Consider the following 15,805-nt stretch of genomic DNA (forward strand, 5'->3'; position numbering starts at 1 on the left):
AAACAAAAATACTGGGTATTTACCTGGTTTCTATATGGTGAATTTTAGTGTATTATTGGGTAATAAGCTGGTAATAAGCAGGTAGCTAGTGAATATAACACAAATGTGTTACTTGGTATTAACCTGTAATTAGGAGGTAAGAAAAATGGCCAAAATACTAGGAAAATACCCAGTAAATTATAAAGCGTTATTATATTAATGCTTAAATTACATTATATTAATGCTTATATTAGTTAATGCTAAACTGAAGAACTGAAATCTGGTCATTAAAATTATTACAAATGGGATTTCTTTCTGTTTTTTTTTCCTTTGGCGGCCCCCAGTCCAATGTTGGGTTCCTAAATTGGCCTCAGGTATCAAAACTTTGAGAACCCCTGGTTTAAAGGGTTTAGCAGCAAAACAACCCCCACTAATTATCTTCTATGCAGCCAAAATTGCCGGTTCCACCCACTTTTGGGGGCGGGGCTTTTTGACGGAAGGACCGCCCCCCCCCAAATGTATGGCTTTGATTTTGTCCATTGACCATGAATAATAATTGGATGTAGTTTTTCTGTTGTCCAGGCTGGGTCTAAGCAGTAAGTTAAATTTTACTGCCACCAGGGGGCGATACCAGTAGCTGGACAAAGAATTTGAATGAAAGTCTCTAAGTAAATGAGGCGACTTGATTTATAACATTAGTAATTATTTTCCTGAGGAGTTGACGGACTCTACCATTATTTTCAGTTCTTCTACGACAGAACATGTTAATTTTTGTAAATTACGCTCCACCCATTTATGGATGAGTGTGATTGACAGCTGGCATCATCCTGATCGAAACCACCGATTTAATACGGTAGCTTTCTGCATCCGTGCGTTTTCAGGTGGGCATGTTTAAGATCCACCCCGAGATCCCCGAGTCTCTGTCGCTGGAGGCCAAGTCGTTCATCCTGCGCTGCTTTGAGCCCGACCCCCACAAGAGGGCGACTGCGTCAGATCTGCTCAGGGACACGTTTGTCAGGCACAACACCAAGGGCAAGAAGAGCAAGATCGCCTTCAAACCCTCAGGTAAATAAAAGAAATGCACACACGTAGAGATTCTACGCGCTATATGAGTGTATTTTTTTTGTTAAATGTTTGTGTTGTGTGCAGACTACATCCAAAACGTTTCCCTGCCGGTGCAGTTGCAGTGCGAGGCCACCGGGAGCAGCAGCAGCGATCACGGCTCCGTGAGCCCAGACTGCGACTCCAAACACGACGTTTTCTTCATCAAGAAGAAAAGCTCCGGCTCGGAGAACCTGCTCAAACCCCCCAACGCCAACTACCTGAGGTGCGTTACACTGGATATTATGTGTGTATTTATTAGTTAGCTGGGCGCGTTAATGCGATAGCGGCGGGTTAACGGCGTCAACGTTAGCACGTCGTGGCGCGTTTCCGTGACGACTGTTAAAATGAGTCTCTAAAGTAACGGTAAACTTAAAAAAAAAAAAAAGGCGCTAGCGCTGCTCTTTTCCTTTAATAAACGAATCGCTCCAGTTCCGCTGTAGGCGCGCTAACGGCGCTAAAGGAGCTAACGGAGCTGACTGGTAAACGGTGCCTGTACTCCCGTGTCGTGGCACGTAAACATGACGTCATGGAAACGTGCGTTAGCTAGTATTTATGTACCGCCACTTATCGGGAGTGCGGTGTTCGTACCACCAGAGTTCGTAGACTAAGCGAAAGAAACTCCCCCGACTTCTGTGAGCTAGCGAAGAAAAACCGCCATGTTTGTTGACGAAATGCAGTTGACGTGCATTGGATATCATGTGTGTATTTATTAGTTAGCTTGGCGCGTTATTGCGATAGCGTCGTCAACGTTAACGCGTAGTGGCGCGTTTCTGTGACGACTGTTAAAATGAGTCTCTAAAGTAACGCTAAACTTAAAAAAAAAAAGGTGCTAGCGCTGCTCTTTTCCTTTAATAAACAAAGCGCTCCAGTTCCGCTGTAGGCGCGCTAACGGCGCTAAAGGAGCTAACGGAGCTAACTGGTAAACGGTGCCTGTACTCCCGTGTCGTGGCACGTAAACATGACGTCATGGAAACGTGCGTTAGCTAGTATTTATGTACCGCCACTTATCGGGAGTGCGGTGTTCGTACCACCAGAGTTTGTAGACTAAGCGAAAGAAACTCCCCCGACTTCTGTGAGCTAGCGAAGAAAAACCGCCATGTTTGTTGACGAAATGCAGTTGACGTGCATTGGATATCATGTGTGTATTTATTAGTTAGCTTGGCGCGTTATTGCGATAGCGGCGTCAACGTTAACGCGTAGTGGCGCGTTTCCGTGACGACTGTTAAAATTAGTCTCTAAAGTAACGCTAAACTTTAAAAAATAGGCAGTAGCGCTGCTCTTTTCCTTTAATAAACAAAGCGCTCCAGTTCCGCTGTAGGCGCGCTAACGGCGCTAAAGGAGCTAACGGAGCTAACTGGTAAATGGTGCCTGGACTCCCGTGTCGTGGCACGTAAACATGACGTAATGGAAACTAGTATTTATGTACCGCCACTTATCGGGAGTGCGGTGTTCGTACCACCAGAGTTCGTAGACTAAGCGAAAGAACCCTCCTCCCCGACTTCTGTGAGCTAGCGAAGAAAAACCGCCATGTTTGTAGACGAAATGCAGTTGACGTGCATGCAGGGAGCTCGTCGTGGAGACATTCCTGGGTGTGTTCAAACTAGTCGTAAACCTAGTCTGTATTTAATTATGCTAATTAGCGAGCACACGCACATACAGTCTTTGTAATAACCGGTTGCTCCAGAAACGATCGGGCCGATCGCCAACAGCACATACCGCTTTCTACCTGCTCATTAGAGTGCCTGCTCTGCAATACGAGTACTCCAGTAGTACTAAAACTGCGAATAATTTCCACATACACATGAATGGGAAACGGTCGTACGAACGATCGCAACCCAGCGCACTTTGGAGCGTCACAGTGTCGTCATACTTTAACGTAGAGACGTGGTTGAAACTTTAAACGGGTCACAAGATTTTTAGACTTTTCTGACCTAAATCAAACTTTTGATATCTTTTTAAAAGTTTTTAAATAATCGTAGTTTAAAGGTTCAATGCACCCAAATGTTGCTCCATGAGTAGTATCTATTATTACTTTCCCTCTGGCAGCGTTAAAGGCGCCATATGTAAGAACGTGGCCAAAAACGGTTACTACACTCAAATTCAAAACACCGAGGTCTTTTTAGGTTTTCGTTTTTCTGACGTAACTGGCAACCCGTGGTCGCTCGGCAGCTGAGACTCTACCGACTGCAATGATTGGTAGACGGCGGTAGGTGGCGCCACATGACGCCAAAGTATAAACATGATTTGCAGTCTGCAAAAGATTTTTTTTTAATGCAAATATTTTGTCTGTACTGTTGTTGTTGGTGAGTTCAGTTTGTTATATGAACATTATTCCTGAGTCTCTGTGACATATTAGGAGGATTTTATGATTTATTACATAATACACCTTTTAAAGCTATGTCTTATTGCTGAGAAAAAAAACTAGCAGCTTGTATAGAAAGATGTGAATGAATGTGTGTGTGTGTGTGTGTGTGTGTTAGCTCGGTTAGCAGGTGGCCTCATTGTGCTCACAGTTTGCTCCACTGCCTTTTAAGACACCGACATAATGAGGTCTGATCATTTTATGAGATTCAGCTGGCGGCTGAGCACACACACACACACACACACACAATCACACACACTTGTGGTGGCGTGTGTGTGTGTGTGTGTGTGTGCGTGCATACGTGCACGATTTAGCGCTGACTCATGCTGTCTCTGCACTTTCCTGGGCACACAGTGTCGCCAGGCGAGGCTTGAATCTGCAAATAAGCTGGAGGACGCGTCGCACCGTTGTAAATCATTTTCTCCTGTTTTATATGACTGTGTGTGTGTGTGTGTGTGTGTGTGTGTGTGTGTGCGCGACAGTGTGCCAGATGAGGGTTCGGTGTCCGAGGACCGCAGTGCCCCGCCCTCCTCTGAGGACAGGGACAGCGGACTGTTCATGCTGAAGAAGGACAGCGAGAGACGTTCCATTCTCTACAAGGTCCTCAACGACGACCAGGAGAAGGTCATCTCCAACCTCAAGGAGAACCACATTCAGGTGTGTGAACAAAAATAAAAACCATATTTATATATATGTATAAACATATAAACCATAGGAAGTGAGAACATTTATGAGTGGTGCACAAACATGGACACACACACACACATAACCTGACACACCTTAACCCTAAAACCAGGTCCTAACACATTCACAGCCCTTTGAAAGTGTGGCAGAACAAAATTGCCTCACTTTCAAAAAATGTCCCCCAATCCATGGTGTGTATACCTTTTTTTTGTTGGGCCCCTCTCACAGTACACGTACCTGCACTACTGCCTTTGTGGGGACCGGTGACAGGACCCCACAGAGCGAGGACCTTTTCGAAAAACGTGGACATTTTTGACATTTCGTCATGTTTTAATTCATTAATTTTAGCCATAACTTTTACACAGTGTAAAATATAATAGATCATTTTGACCCCACATTTATTTCTTTTTAACCTAGTTGTAGAATGTTTTTATTTTATCTACTATTATTATTATGTTGGTCATGATACATTGACTCACCAAATAATATATTCGACAGGGACACATGTACGGCCATGCATGTAGTCTGTTGACTGCCTTGAGATGAACTGCAGCCTTATGCTATTGTTGCTGCGACGTCCTAAATGTCGAAAGTTAACATGGAAAAAAAAAAAAAAATAAAAAAAAAAATAAAAAGTAATAAAATTGTATGGGTAATGGGGGCGGGACTAGATAAGCTTTGCTTCTCCCGCTGTCCCTTTCGGTCATGTGTATGAATATAAATGATGATGTATGCAGATGTTGATTACTTGTCATGCCCGAAATAAACGATTCATTCATTCAATATTATATCAAGTGTTAAGTCACCAGATTAAAGTCCAAGTAAAGTGGTAAAAGATTATCTCTTCTGAGTTTAGAATGATTAAAATGCATGATATTATTTGTATGATGCTTCTTTTTCTTTATAATCATGACATTAATCTCAGAATTCTGACTTTTTCTCTTCAAATTATGACTTTAATCTCAGAATTTTTATTTCCCCCCCCCTCACAATTCCAACTTTCTTTTCTGATTTCTGACTTTACACTCAGAATTCTGACTTCAATCTTACAGTTCCTTTGTTTCCCTCAGAATTCCAACTTTATCGTCTCAGTTCTGCCTTTCTATTACTAAGAATTCAGACTTTAATCTCAGAATTCTTTTTTTTTCACCCTCAAAAATGATACTTTAATCTCAGTATTCCAACTTTTCCCCTCAGAGTACTGACTTTAATCTCAGAATTCCTTTCTTTCCCTCAGAATTCCAACTTTTTCCATCAGAGTTCTGACTTCTATCGCACAATTCCTTTGTTTCCCTCAGAATTCTAACTTAATCGTCTAAATTCTGCCTTTCTTTTACTAAGAATTCCAAATTTAATCTCAGAATTCTTTTTTTTACCCAATTTTTTTTAACTTTAATCTCAGAATTCCAACTTTTTCCCTCAGAATTCTGACTTTAATCTCAGATTTCCAAATTTTTCCCTCAGAATTCCAACATTTTCCCTCAGAATTCCAACATTTTCCCTCAGAATTCCAACATTTTCCCTCAGAATTCCAACTTTTCCCCTCAGAGTTCTGACTTTTATCTCAGAATTCCTTTCTTTCCCTCAGAATTCCAACTTTTCCCATCAGAGTTCTGACTTCAATCTCACAGTTCCTTTGTTTCTCTCAGAATTTCAACTTAATCGTCTAAGGTCTGCCTTTCTTTTACTAAGAATTCCAACTTTAATCTCAGAATTATTTTTTTACCAAAAATTTTTTAACTTTAATCTCAGAATTCCAACATTTTCCCTCAGAATTCTGACTTTAATCTCAGATTTCCAAATTTTTCCCTCAGAATTCCAACATTTTCCCTCAGAGTCCTGACTTTAATCTCAGAATTCTTAGTATAATATAGTATAGCATAATATATAATATATATTATACTAATATTGTGATAGTGTATACTATTTACTGGAAAATTAATGTGTATATTTTGTGTGTATTTGTACACACACAGGGCAGCGAGGAGCTCCTGCTGTCCCTCGACCACATCAAGCAGATCATCTGCATCCTCCGAGACTTCATCCATTCTCCAGAGAGACGCGTCATGGCCGCCACCATCTCCAAGCTCAAGCTGGACCTGGACTTCGACTCCACGTCCATCAACCAGATCCAGCTGGTGCTCTTCGGCTTCCAGGACTCGGTCAGTGCGCATATCATTATTATTATTATTATTATTATTATTATTATTCAATCATATGGACTGTTATACGAGAACTTTATTAATAATGTTAAAATGATAAAACAGGTAATAAAATGTTTTTATTCATTTATAAAGCAATATGTTGATATAAAAACGGAATTAATCTTTCATTTTTGTTTGTGCCATTAATTATGGATAAGAGACACTTTTAAAACACCAAATAATACAAAATTGCGCTGTGTGGTATTTTGTGACCCCTAGTGGTGAGGTTGTGTATTACTATTAGTATTATTATTTCACCATATTGACCTCCAACATAAAATCACGACTATTAAAAATTATATATTCAACTCAGATTTCACCTAAATCCTACACAACTGTTAGTTAATGTTAAAATGTGTTTATCCAATCTTTAAAACAATCATTAAATTTGTCTTAAAATATTTTTATTTCCCTTATACGTCAATTAAAATCTAAAATGTGTGTGTTTGTGTGTGTGTGACTCTCAGGTGAATAAAGTCCTGAGGAATCATCACATCAAACCTCACTGGATGTTTGCGATGGACAACATCATCCGCAGAGCCGTGCAGGCGGCCATCACCATCCTCATACCAGGTGTGTGCTGAGCTCCTGTCGCCATCTAGTGGCCGCATGTGCATCCTACAGTTTTACCAAAATCAGGCGTGAGGGATGGGCAATTCAATAGTATATAGGCAATACAATTAATGGTTAAATATTGTTATATAGTTGTTTATAGTTATATAAAAGGTTTTTATTTTTTATTTTTATAGTCATAGAAATATTATATATATATATACATTTTTTTTATGTTTTATAGTTTTATAATTAGAAATAGTTTTTTATACTTATACGAATAGTTGATTTTTATTTTTATAGTTATAGAAATATATATATGTGTTTATAGTTTTACAATTAGAAATAGTTTTTTATAGTTGTAGAAAAACTTTTATTTTATATAAAATAGAGAAATGGTTTTTATTTTTATAGTTATATAAATAGTTTTTATTTTTTTGATAGTTATAAAAAGTTTATTTTTTTATTTTTATAGTTAAAGAAATATATATTTTTTATGTTTTATAGTTTTATAATAAGAAATAGTTTTTTATAGTTACAGAAATAGTTTTTATTTATTGATTTTTTAAGTTATAGAAATAGTTTTTTATTTTTTATAGTTATATATAGAAATAGTTTTTTTTAGATGGGATATATGTTATATAGTATATATTGTGTGTGTATATACACTTGTATAGTATACACAAAGTATACTATATAAGATTTTATCGTTATAGAAATAGTTTTTCATTTGTTATAGTTTTACAGTTGCTGTGTTTTACAATATTAAAACAATATTAACGATATATAAAATCAAAGATATGGAATGTTTTGCATGTTATTTAAATGGCGTCCAATACAGAACAATACACAGATATATTGTGTAATAAATAGTTTTTTAAGTTACTGTCACGCCGACCTTTGACCTCCACAGAGCTAAAGACTCACTTCGGCCCGGCGTCGGAGTGCGAGGGGGCGGAGAAAGAAGACGAGGTGGACGAGGAGGAGGCGGAGTTTGTCCCGGTTTCGGCGTCTCAGGCGGAGGAGCTGGGCCTTTTGACCGCTGAGCCGGCCCACTCCGCCGCCACCCTCTGCGCGCCAAGCCCCGCCCACTCCCTCGAGCACCAGCGCTCCAATCAGCAACTGGGCGCTCAGCTGGGGCGACTCAAACACGAGACGCACAGGTGTGGAAAACACATTTAAGTGTCAAGTTTATTCGTATATTCAGGTTTTAAAGGTGCTATATGCATGACATGTATTCAAATGAGATTAAGGAATGACGTATAATTGTCATTTAATTATTCAATACAATACATTTCCTTACATAATATGAATCCGAAAACAATTGCAGGACTTCCTGTGGTTAAGCTGCAGTAAGATTTTAACAGATTTGAACACATGCACACTTTCCCACACACACACACACACACACCCCCCCCCCACACACACACAGACATTCTTGTACTTGCTGCATACTGAGGACCAGCATTTCCACTTTATACATCAACACAATAACAAATATCTACTTCATGAATGACATCTATAAAGAACTACTGGTTGCAGTACCATAAAATGTCTGCAGGTGGAGCCCCAGAGCAAAAAGGGCTGGAAAACTTTTTTGATCTTTTTTTTTTTTTTTTTAATTTTTGGTCCAGAATTTGACAAAAACGTCATACTATATTATGTTGTCCAAAATGTGAAAAAAAAAAAAAAATGACTCAAAGTTTGACAAAACGTCATACTCTACTTTGTCGTCCAAAATTTAAAAGAAACTTTGACAAAAAAAATTGGACCCAAAATTTGACAAAAACGTCATACTATACTATATCGTCCAAAAAAAAAAAAAAAAAATTGACCCAAAAGTTTTGGTCCAAAATTTGACAAAAACGTCATCAAAATACTACGTACATACGTCGTCCAAAATTTTAATTTTTAATTTTTTTGAATAGCATGTTATAGCAACCTCAGGAAGTGATTTCAATGAAAACAAAGTGAGGACCGGCCAAAATGTCCTCACTCCGTAAAAATTATCTCACTTTGTTGGTTAAAAAACCTTACTGGGCCTCAGTATGCCTACAAGAACACACACACACACACACACACACACATACACACACACACACAAAGAGGAAACAGCCTGAGGCGGTCTGACAATGCATGAAGTGATGATGATGAAATTGTGACTGGTGCTGCAGGATGCATGTATGGACAGAACTTGCTCACACACGCACGCACACACACACACACACACGCACACACACGCACACACACACACACACACACACACACACACACACACACACACACACACACACACACACACACACACACACACACACACGAGTGGAAAACGATTGCGTTTGCCCCCGGGCTGCACAGTATCGACGGTTGTTTCTAAAACCCACACCGTGAAGTTTCGACAGGAAGTTCTTTCAAAAGAGACACAAAAAAATATCTAATCATACAAGAAAAAGTTTAATTTCTTCACTAAAATAGTCTCATCTGACTTCCAGGGCAAAAAAAAAAAAAAATCATAATTTTTACCAATATATATATACTTAATATTTCATCTGTTCTATGAGCAGGCTGCTGGAGGAGCTGCTGCAGAAGGAGAAGGAGTACCAGCAGGTCCTGAAGACCACGCTGCAGCAGAGGTCGCACGACCTGGAGCTGATCAGAGTCAGACACAGGCCTCCAGGTAACAGTGAAGCCACTCATCCATCACTAATGTGTCTCAGGGCCAATTCCAATTCCTATCTTAACCCTCGAGCTCAACCCTTAATCTTAACTGGTCCTCAAAACCAAGTGTTGAGGGTTATTTTGTCACTTAGAAATGGGACACCCCCTTAAATGCAGATACGTCTTCAGACTGTAGGGGGCAGAATAACGCCAAAGCTGCGTCCAGTCTGTCGACTCCAAAAAAGAAGAAGAAGAAGAAGAAGAACACATTTACGTCAGGATTATTTATTCTGATCTGTTTGTCAGTCAAGTTATTAGGTTGTCAGTTAGTTATAAGATGATACTCATACAAATATTCAGCTGACAGTTACCACACACCACGACTTATTGAAAAGTAAACCATAGCAAACTATTGGCTATTGACAAAAAATCGTAAAATAAAAATAAATGTTACGCAACAATGACGTCAGTAATCCATAATATGGGCCTAAACTAAGATAATACAATGGTTTTCATCATTTTTATATCTCTATTAACAAAGAAAATACTTCATTTTTAGCGTTTCGTTGCTTTCGACGCCATCTTTGTTTATGTCAAAACACGCAATGCATTCTGGGTGGACCTCGCTCCCAAGGGTGGTCTCGGAAAATCTCAATATTGAGGGCGATGCAGCCCTTAAACTTGACCCCAAAACTTAATTTTTCTGAGAATCGGTACATCACTTGCACTAGAGGGAGAACATTTTTGAGATTGAGGGTTAAGATAGAGGAATTGGAATTCACCCTTAATCTTCCTCTGGTCTCTCAGACTTTGCACCTCCTTCCATTTTCCACATCCCTGCCGACCACGAGCCGGACAAGCAGCTGGTGGACTGGCTGAAGGAGCAGGGAGCCGACGCAGACACCGTAGACAAGGTGGAGATACTGTTTTTTTAGAAAATAGTCTTTTAGCTCGATGTTAAAACACACAGAGAGAAGATCTGACACTGGACTTCAAATCCTTAAAGATGAGGAAATAAAGTGAAGAAGAACAGAAGAGAGAGAGAGAGAGAGAGAGAGAGAGAGGAGCAGACTCTGTGAGGCTGTGAGGCTGCAGCACCACTGACGAGAGACAGGGGGGGACAGAGAGAAGCAGCTCTGTGTTTGTGTACAAACTGTGAAAATGTTTGTTAAACAAGTAGATTTACCTTTATATTCTGCACAAATACTATGTTTATATAGAAGTGTATGAATATATTTGGATTTCTGAAGGGAAAAAATTGGAATTTTAAGATTAAATTATAATTTTTGAGGGGGGGAGAGGGAATTCTGAGATTAAAGTCAGAATTTTGAGGGAAAAAGTTGGAATTCTGAGATTAAAGTTGGAATTCTGAGGGAAAAAGTTGGAATTCTGAGATTAAAGTTGGAATTCTGAGGGAAAAAGTTGGAATTCTGAGATTAAAGTTGGAATTCTGAGGGAAAAAGTTGGAATTCTCAAATTAAAGTCGGAATTCTGAGGGAAAAAGTTGGAATTCTGAGATTAAAGTCGGAATTCTGATGGAAAAAGTTGAAATTCTGAGATTAAAGTCAGGACTCTGAGGGGAAAAGTTGGAATTCTCAAATTAAAGTCGGAATTCTGAGGGAAAAAGTTGGAATTCTGAGATTAAAGTCGGAATTCTGATGGAAAAAGTTGGAATTCTGAGATTAAAGTCAGGACTCTGAGCGAAAAAGTTGGAATTCTCAAATTAAAGTCGAAATTCTGTTGGAAAAAGTTGGAATTCTGAGATTAAAGTATAATTTTTGAGGGTAAAAAAAAAAGAATTCTGAGATTAAAGTCGTAATTCTGAGTAAAAGAAAGGCGGAACTTAGAAGATACATTTGGAATTCTGAGGGAAACAAAGGAATTGTGAGCTTAAAGTCAGAAATCCGAAAAGAAAGTTGGAATTCTGAGAAAAAAAAAAAGAATTGCAAGATTAAATTCATTCAACAAGGGATCTGACTTTTTCTCTAATTTGAAGAGAAAAAGTCAGAATTCTGAGATTAAAGTCATGATTACAAAGAAAAATAAGCCTCATACCAATAATATCATGCATTTTAATCATTCCAAACTCAGAAGAGATAATCTTTTACCACTTTACTTGGACTTTAATCTGGTGACTTAACCCTTGATCGTGTTTCTCTCCTAGTTTGTGCTGGAAGAATATTCCCTGACCGACCTCCTCAGTGACATCAGCAAAGACGACCTTCGCTGCCTCCGTCTACGGTTTGTACTGAAAACCTCCGGAAAACCTCCGGAAAACCTTCTGAAAACCTTCTAAAAACTGAATAATTTTGGTGATAATTTCAGCATCTGCTGACAGATTAATCTTTAGTTAGTGCTCCTGTGGTGGGAGGAGCTAAGGAGTCTCCTCAACAATCACCTCTTTTTTGTGTGTGTGTGTGTGTGTGTGTGTGTGTGTGTGTGGAGCAGTTTTGCCTCCTGCAGCTTTAAATGCTCTCATGGATCGTGAAGTAGTTGCAGCTCTAATTGGCCTCTCGCTGCAGACTCAGCACGTACAGAATCTGTCCCTTTTTTTATTTTAGCGCTGGCAGATTTTTATGCAAAGCTTGCAAAGAAAAGAAACAGACAGCAAGAAAGAAAGAAAGAAGTTTTTAAATCCTCGGGGGTGTCGGGGAAACTTTAAAATGTTAAATCTGCAAGTTTGATGACGGATGTTGGAAAAGGAAACACTCAGGCAAATTCTTGTGGCGCAGGTTTCCCCCTCTGGACTTTCCACGCTGAAATAATATCTTTTTAATCTCATCATAACATTTAGTTTTGTATCTGTTTTCCCCCCGTTTTTTTTTTTCAACACAATTGTAATTCCTATTAATAGCCACCAGGGGGGACGCGGCATAATCAAGAGGACATTTCTGATTCTCCTTTTTTTTTTATTTGACCTCAGGGGCGGGGTCCTGTGCCGCATCTGGCGAGCGATCCAGCGACACCGAGAGCGCGAGAGGCTGACGAAGGACGCGTGACGGGAGGACGCGTGGACACACACACACACACATTCTTGTACTTGGTGCATACTGAGGACCGGGTAAAAGCGCTGACAACGTGAGGAGCAGCATTTCCACTTTGTAAATCAACACAATTACAAATATCTACTTCATGAAAGACATCTATAAAGAACTACTGGGTGCAGTACCATTAAATGTCTGCAGGTGGAGCCCCAGAGCAAAAAGTGTGTGAAACACCAGGACTAGAAAACGGGGGTTTGTACCAAATTGAGGACCTGTTAAAAACTGACTATAGCATGTTTACAACCCCAGGAAGTGATTTCTATGAAAACAAAGTGAGGACCGGCCAAAATGTCCTCACTTCGTAAAAATGACCTCACTTTGTTGGTTAAAAACCCTCACTGGTCCTCAGTATGCTGCAAGTACAAGAACACACACACACACAGAACTCGCTGAGTCTTTGCTCGTCCAAGCGTTTCCACACAGGAGTCCGACAGACCGGACCTGACCTGACCAGACCTGACCAGACCTGACCAGACCAGACCAAAACAGACCAAAACATACCAGACCAGACCAGACCAAACCAGACCAGACCAGACCAGACCAGACCAAACCTGACCAAACCAGACCTGACCAGACCAAACCAAACCAGACCAAACCAGAACAGAACAGAACAGAACAGAACAGAACAGAACAGAACAGAACAGTACAGACCACACCAGACCTGACCTGACCTGACCTGACCTGACCGGACTAGACCAGACCAGACCAGACTGGACCAGACCAGACCAAACCTGACCTGACCTGACCTGACCTGACCTGACCTGACCTGACCAAACCAGACCAAAACAGACGACACCAGACCAAACCTGACCAGACCTGACCTGACCAGACCAGACCAAACCAGACCAGACCAGACCAGACCAGACCAGACCAAAACAGACCAAAACAGACCAGACCAAACCTGACCAAACCAGACCAGACCAGACCAGACCTGACGTGACCTGATCAGACCTGACCAAACCTGACCAAACCAGACCTGATCAGACCTGACCAGACCAAACCAAACCAGACCAGCACAGAACAGAACAGACCACACCAGACCAGACCTGACCGGACCGGACCGGACCGGACCGGACTAGACCAGACCAGACCAGACCAGACTGGACCAGACCAGACCAAACCTGACCTGACCTGACCAAACCAGACCAAAACAGATGACACCAGACCTGACCTCACCTGACCTAACCTGACCAGACCAGACCAAACCAGACCAAAACAGACCAAAACAGACCAGGCCAGACCAAACCTGACCAAACCAGACCAAAACAGACCAGACCAGACCTGACCTGACTAGACCTGACCTGACTAGACCAGACCAGACCGGACCAGAACAGACCGGACCGGACCAGACCAGACCAGACCGGACCGGACCGGACCGGACCAGACCAGACCAAAGCTCTTCAGTGCCGCCACTACATCAATCGTCTCTTTGCAACTAAACAAACACAGGAATTCACTAAATTCTGCCTTTGTGTGAATGAAATGTCAGGAAAAAAAAACATTTAAAAATGTTAAAAACTATACAAACTACTACATGATGGCCTTATTTTGTACAGTGGTGACGCCCAAACACTGGGTCGGGACCCACAGATGTGTCACAGTGGAGTTTCTTTGGGTCCCCAAACACTTTCATGTGCGAGAGCTTTAAATAACATGCACAACTTTTAATTCATAAATCAGTCGCTGTGTTACGCACAGATTTCCTCTCCGTATATAAAGTTTTGTTTGCACAGACGTTAAAAACCCACTACAACAGAAAGTTGTGTAAACAAATACACACAAAAATATATAATAAATGGTCTCGATGGCAGCAAATGTTTGTGTTTTGCAAGAAAACATTGCTATATATATGATATTCAACTTGATTCACAGATGCCAATCTTACTGTTTGGGCGACTAAAGACACTTTTAATCTCAGAATATATTCCACTCATGTTTTACTCAAACACTGCCTTTATACGTCGTCTGTACGTTATTTATTATACATGTTTTTTTCCGCTCTTTTCGTCCTCTGTTTTTTTTATATTAAAACTACCGTCTGTCTGTCTGTGTGTGTGTGTCTGTCTCTGTGTGTGTGTGTGTGTGTGTGTAATCTGTTTCCTGAACCTGGAAATAAAGGAACCTGTTGTCAGTCGTCTGTCACTCAAGCGTTTTTTTTCACCGCCGTTGACGTTCATTTCCATTTTCTTTCCATTCGTGTTCATTTTCCTACAGCATATTTCCATACGCTCACCTTAACGGGTGCTTTTTCGCCGCTTTAACATGTTTTGACCTTTTGTTTGTTTATACACTTGGAAATTTGTTGACCTTTTAGGACCTTTTTATTTTTTTATTTTTTTTTAAAGGAAAACCATGACGTGATATTCCCAGCTCTCATTCACCGTCTTGTGTTTGGAGATTGATGGACAGGTTACTTCATTAATCTATATATATATATATATATATATATATATATATATATATATATATATATATATATATAGATATAAAAATTTGATTAGTTGTTAGCGCAGGTTTGCTAGTTTTTTATTAGTTTTTGTTTTTAGTAATATGGAGTATATGCCAGATGCAAGGTTTAAGAGGTCATAATCAGTATTGTGTCTTAAAAACCCAACAGATGAGGACACGTGAACAACCATATATATACATACATATATATATATATCTACATATGTACATATGTATATAAGTATATCGATATACATATATATATATACTAGGGCTGTCAAACGTTAACGCGTCAACGGCGTTTAACTGCGTCAACGTTAGCGAACGGCGCGTTTCCATGACGACTGACCGGAAAAAAAATACGCGCGTGACGTCATGTTTACGCGACTCCCGATTGTTAAAACGAGTCTCTAAAGTTAACGCTAACCTTTAAAAACAGAGGCACGCGTACGCAGTACACAGGTGCGCTAACGTTATTTGTTAGCGCTGCTCTTTTCCTTTAATAAACGGACCGCTCCAGTTCCACTGTAGGCTAACGCTAACGGCGCTCAAAGGAGCTAACGCAGCTAACGGAGCTAAGTGGTAAACGGTGCCTGGACTCCGGTGTCGCGGCACGTAAGCACAACGTCATGCGAGTCTTTTTCCGGTCACGCATTAACTCGCGTTAACCTATTGCACAGCTAAGATATACATACATATCTATATATATATATATACATACATATCTATATATATATATATATATATACATACATATATATATATATATA

At 40.1% G+C, this 15,805-nt stretch overlaps 1 protein-coding gene across 2 annotated transcripts in view; it reads left to right on the forward strand.

Moving 5' to 3' along the window:
• Positions 1–14,691, forward strand: part of map3k15 (mitogen-activated protein kinase kinase kinase 15) — a 32,690-nt gene extending 17,999 nt beyond the window's left edge. For both annotated transcript variants that reach the window (XM_083901629.1, XM_083901628.1), the window contains 10 exons: positions 861–1,044; positions 1,129–1,306; positions 3,928–4,102; positions 6,106–6,291; positions 6,801–6,906; positions 7,799–8,048; positions 9,450–9,562; positions 10,351–10,457; positions 11,708–11,784; positions 12,467–14,691. In XM_083901629.1, the coding sequence (XP_083757755.1) occupies positions 861–1,044; positions 1,129–1,306; positions 3,928–4,102; positions 6,106–6,291; positions 6,801–6,906; positions 7,799–8,048; positions 9,450–9,562; positions 10,351–10,457; positions 11,708–11,784; positions 12,467–12,542 (1,452 nt within the window). In that variant the 3' untranslated portion in view covers positions 12,543–14,691. The remainder of the gene's footprint in view (positions 1–860; positions 1,045–1,128; positions 1,307–3,927; positions 4,103–6,105; positions 6,292–6,800; positions 6,907–7,798; positions 8,049–9,449; positions 9,563–10,350; positions 10,458–11,707; positions 11,785–12,466) is intronic.
• The last annotated feature ends 1,114 nt before the right edge of the window (positions 14,692–15,805 follow it).

This window comes from Microchirus variegatus, assembly GCF_963457635.1.
Source record: "Microchirus variegatus genome assembly, chromosome: 15".
NCBI lineage: Eukaryota > Metazoa > Chordata > Actinopteri > Pleuronectiformes > Soleidae > Microchirus > Microchirus variegatus.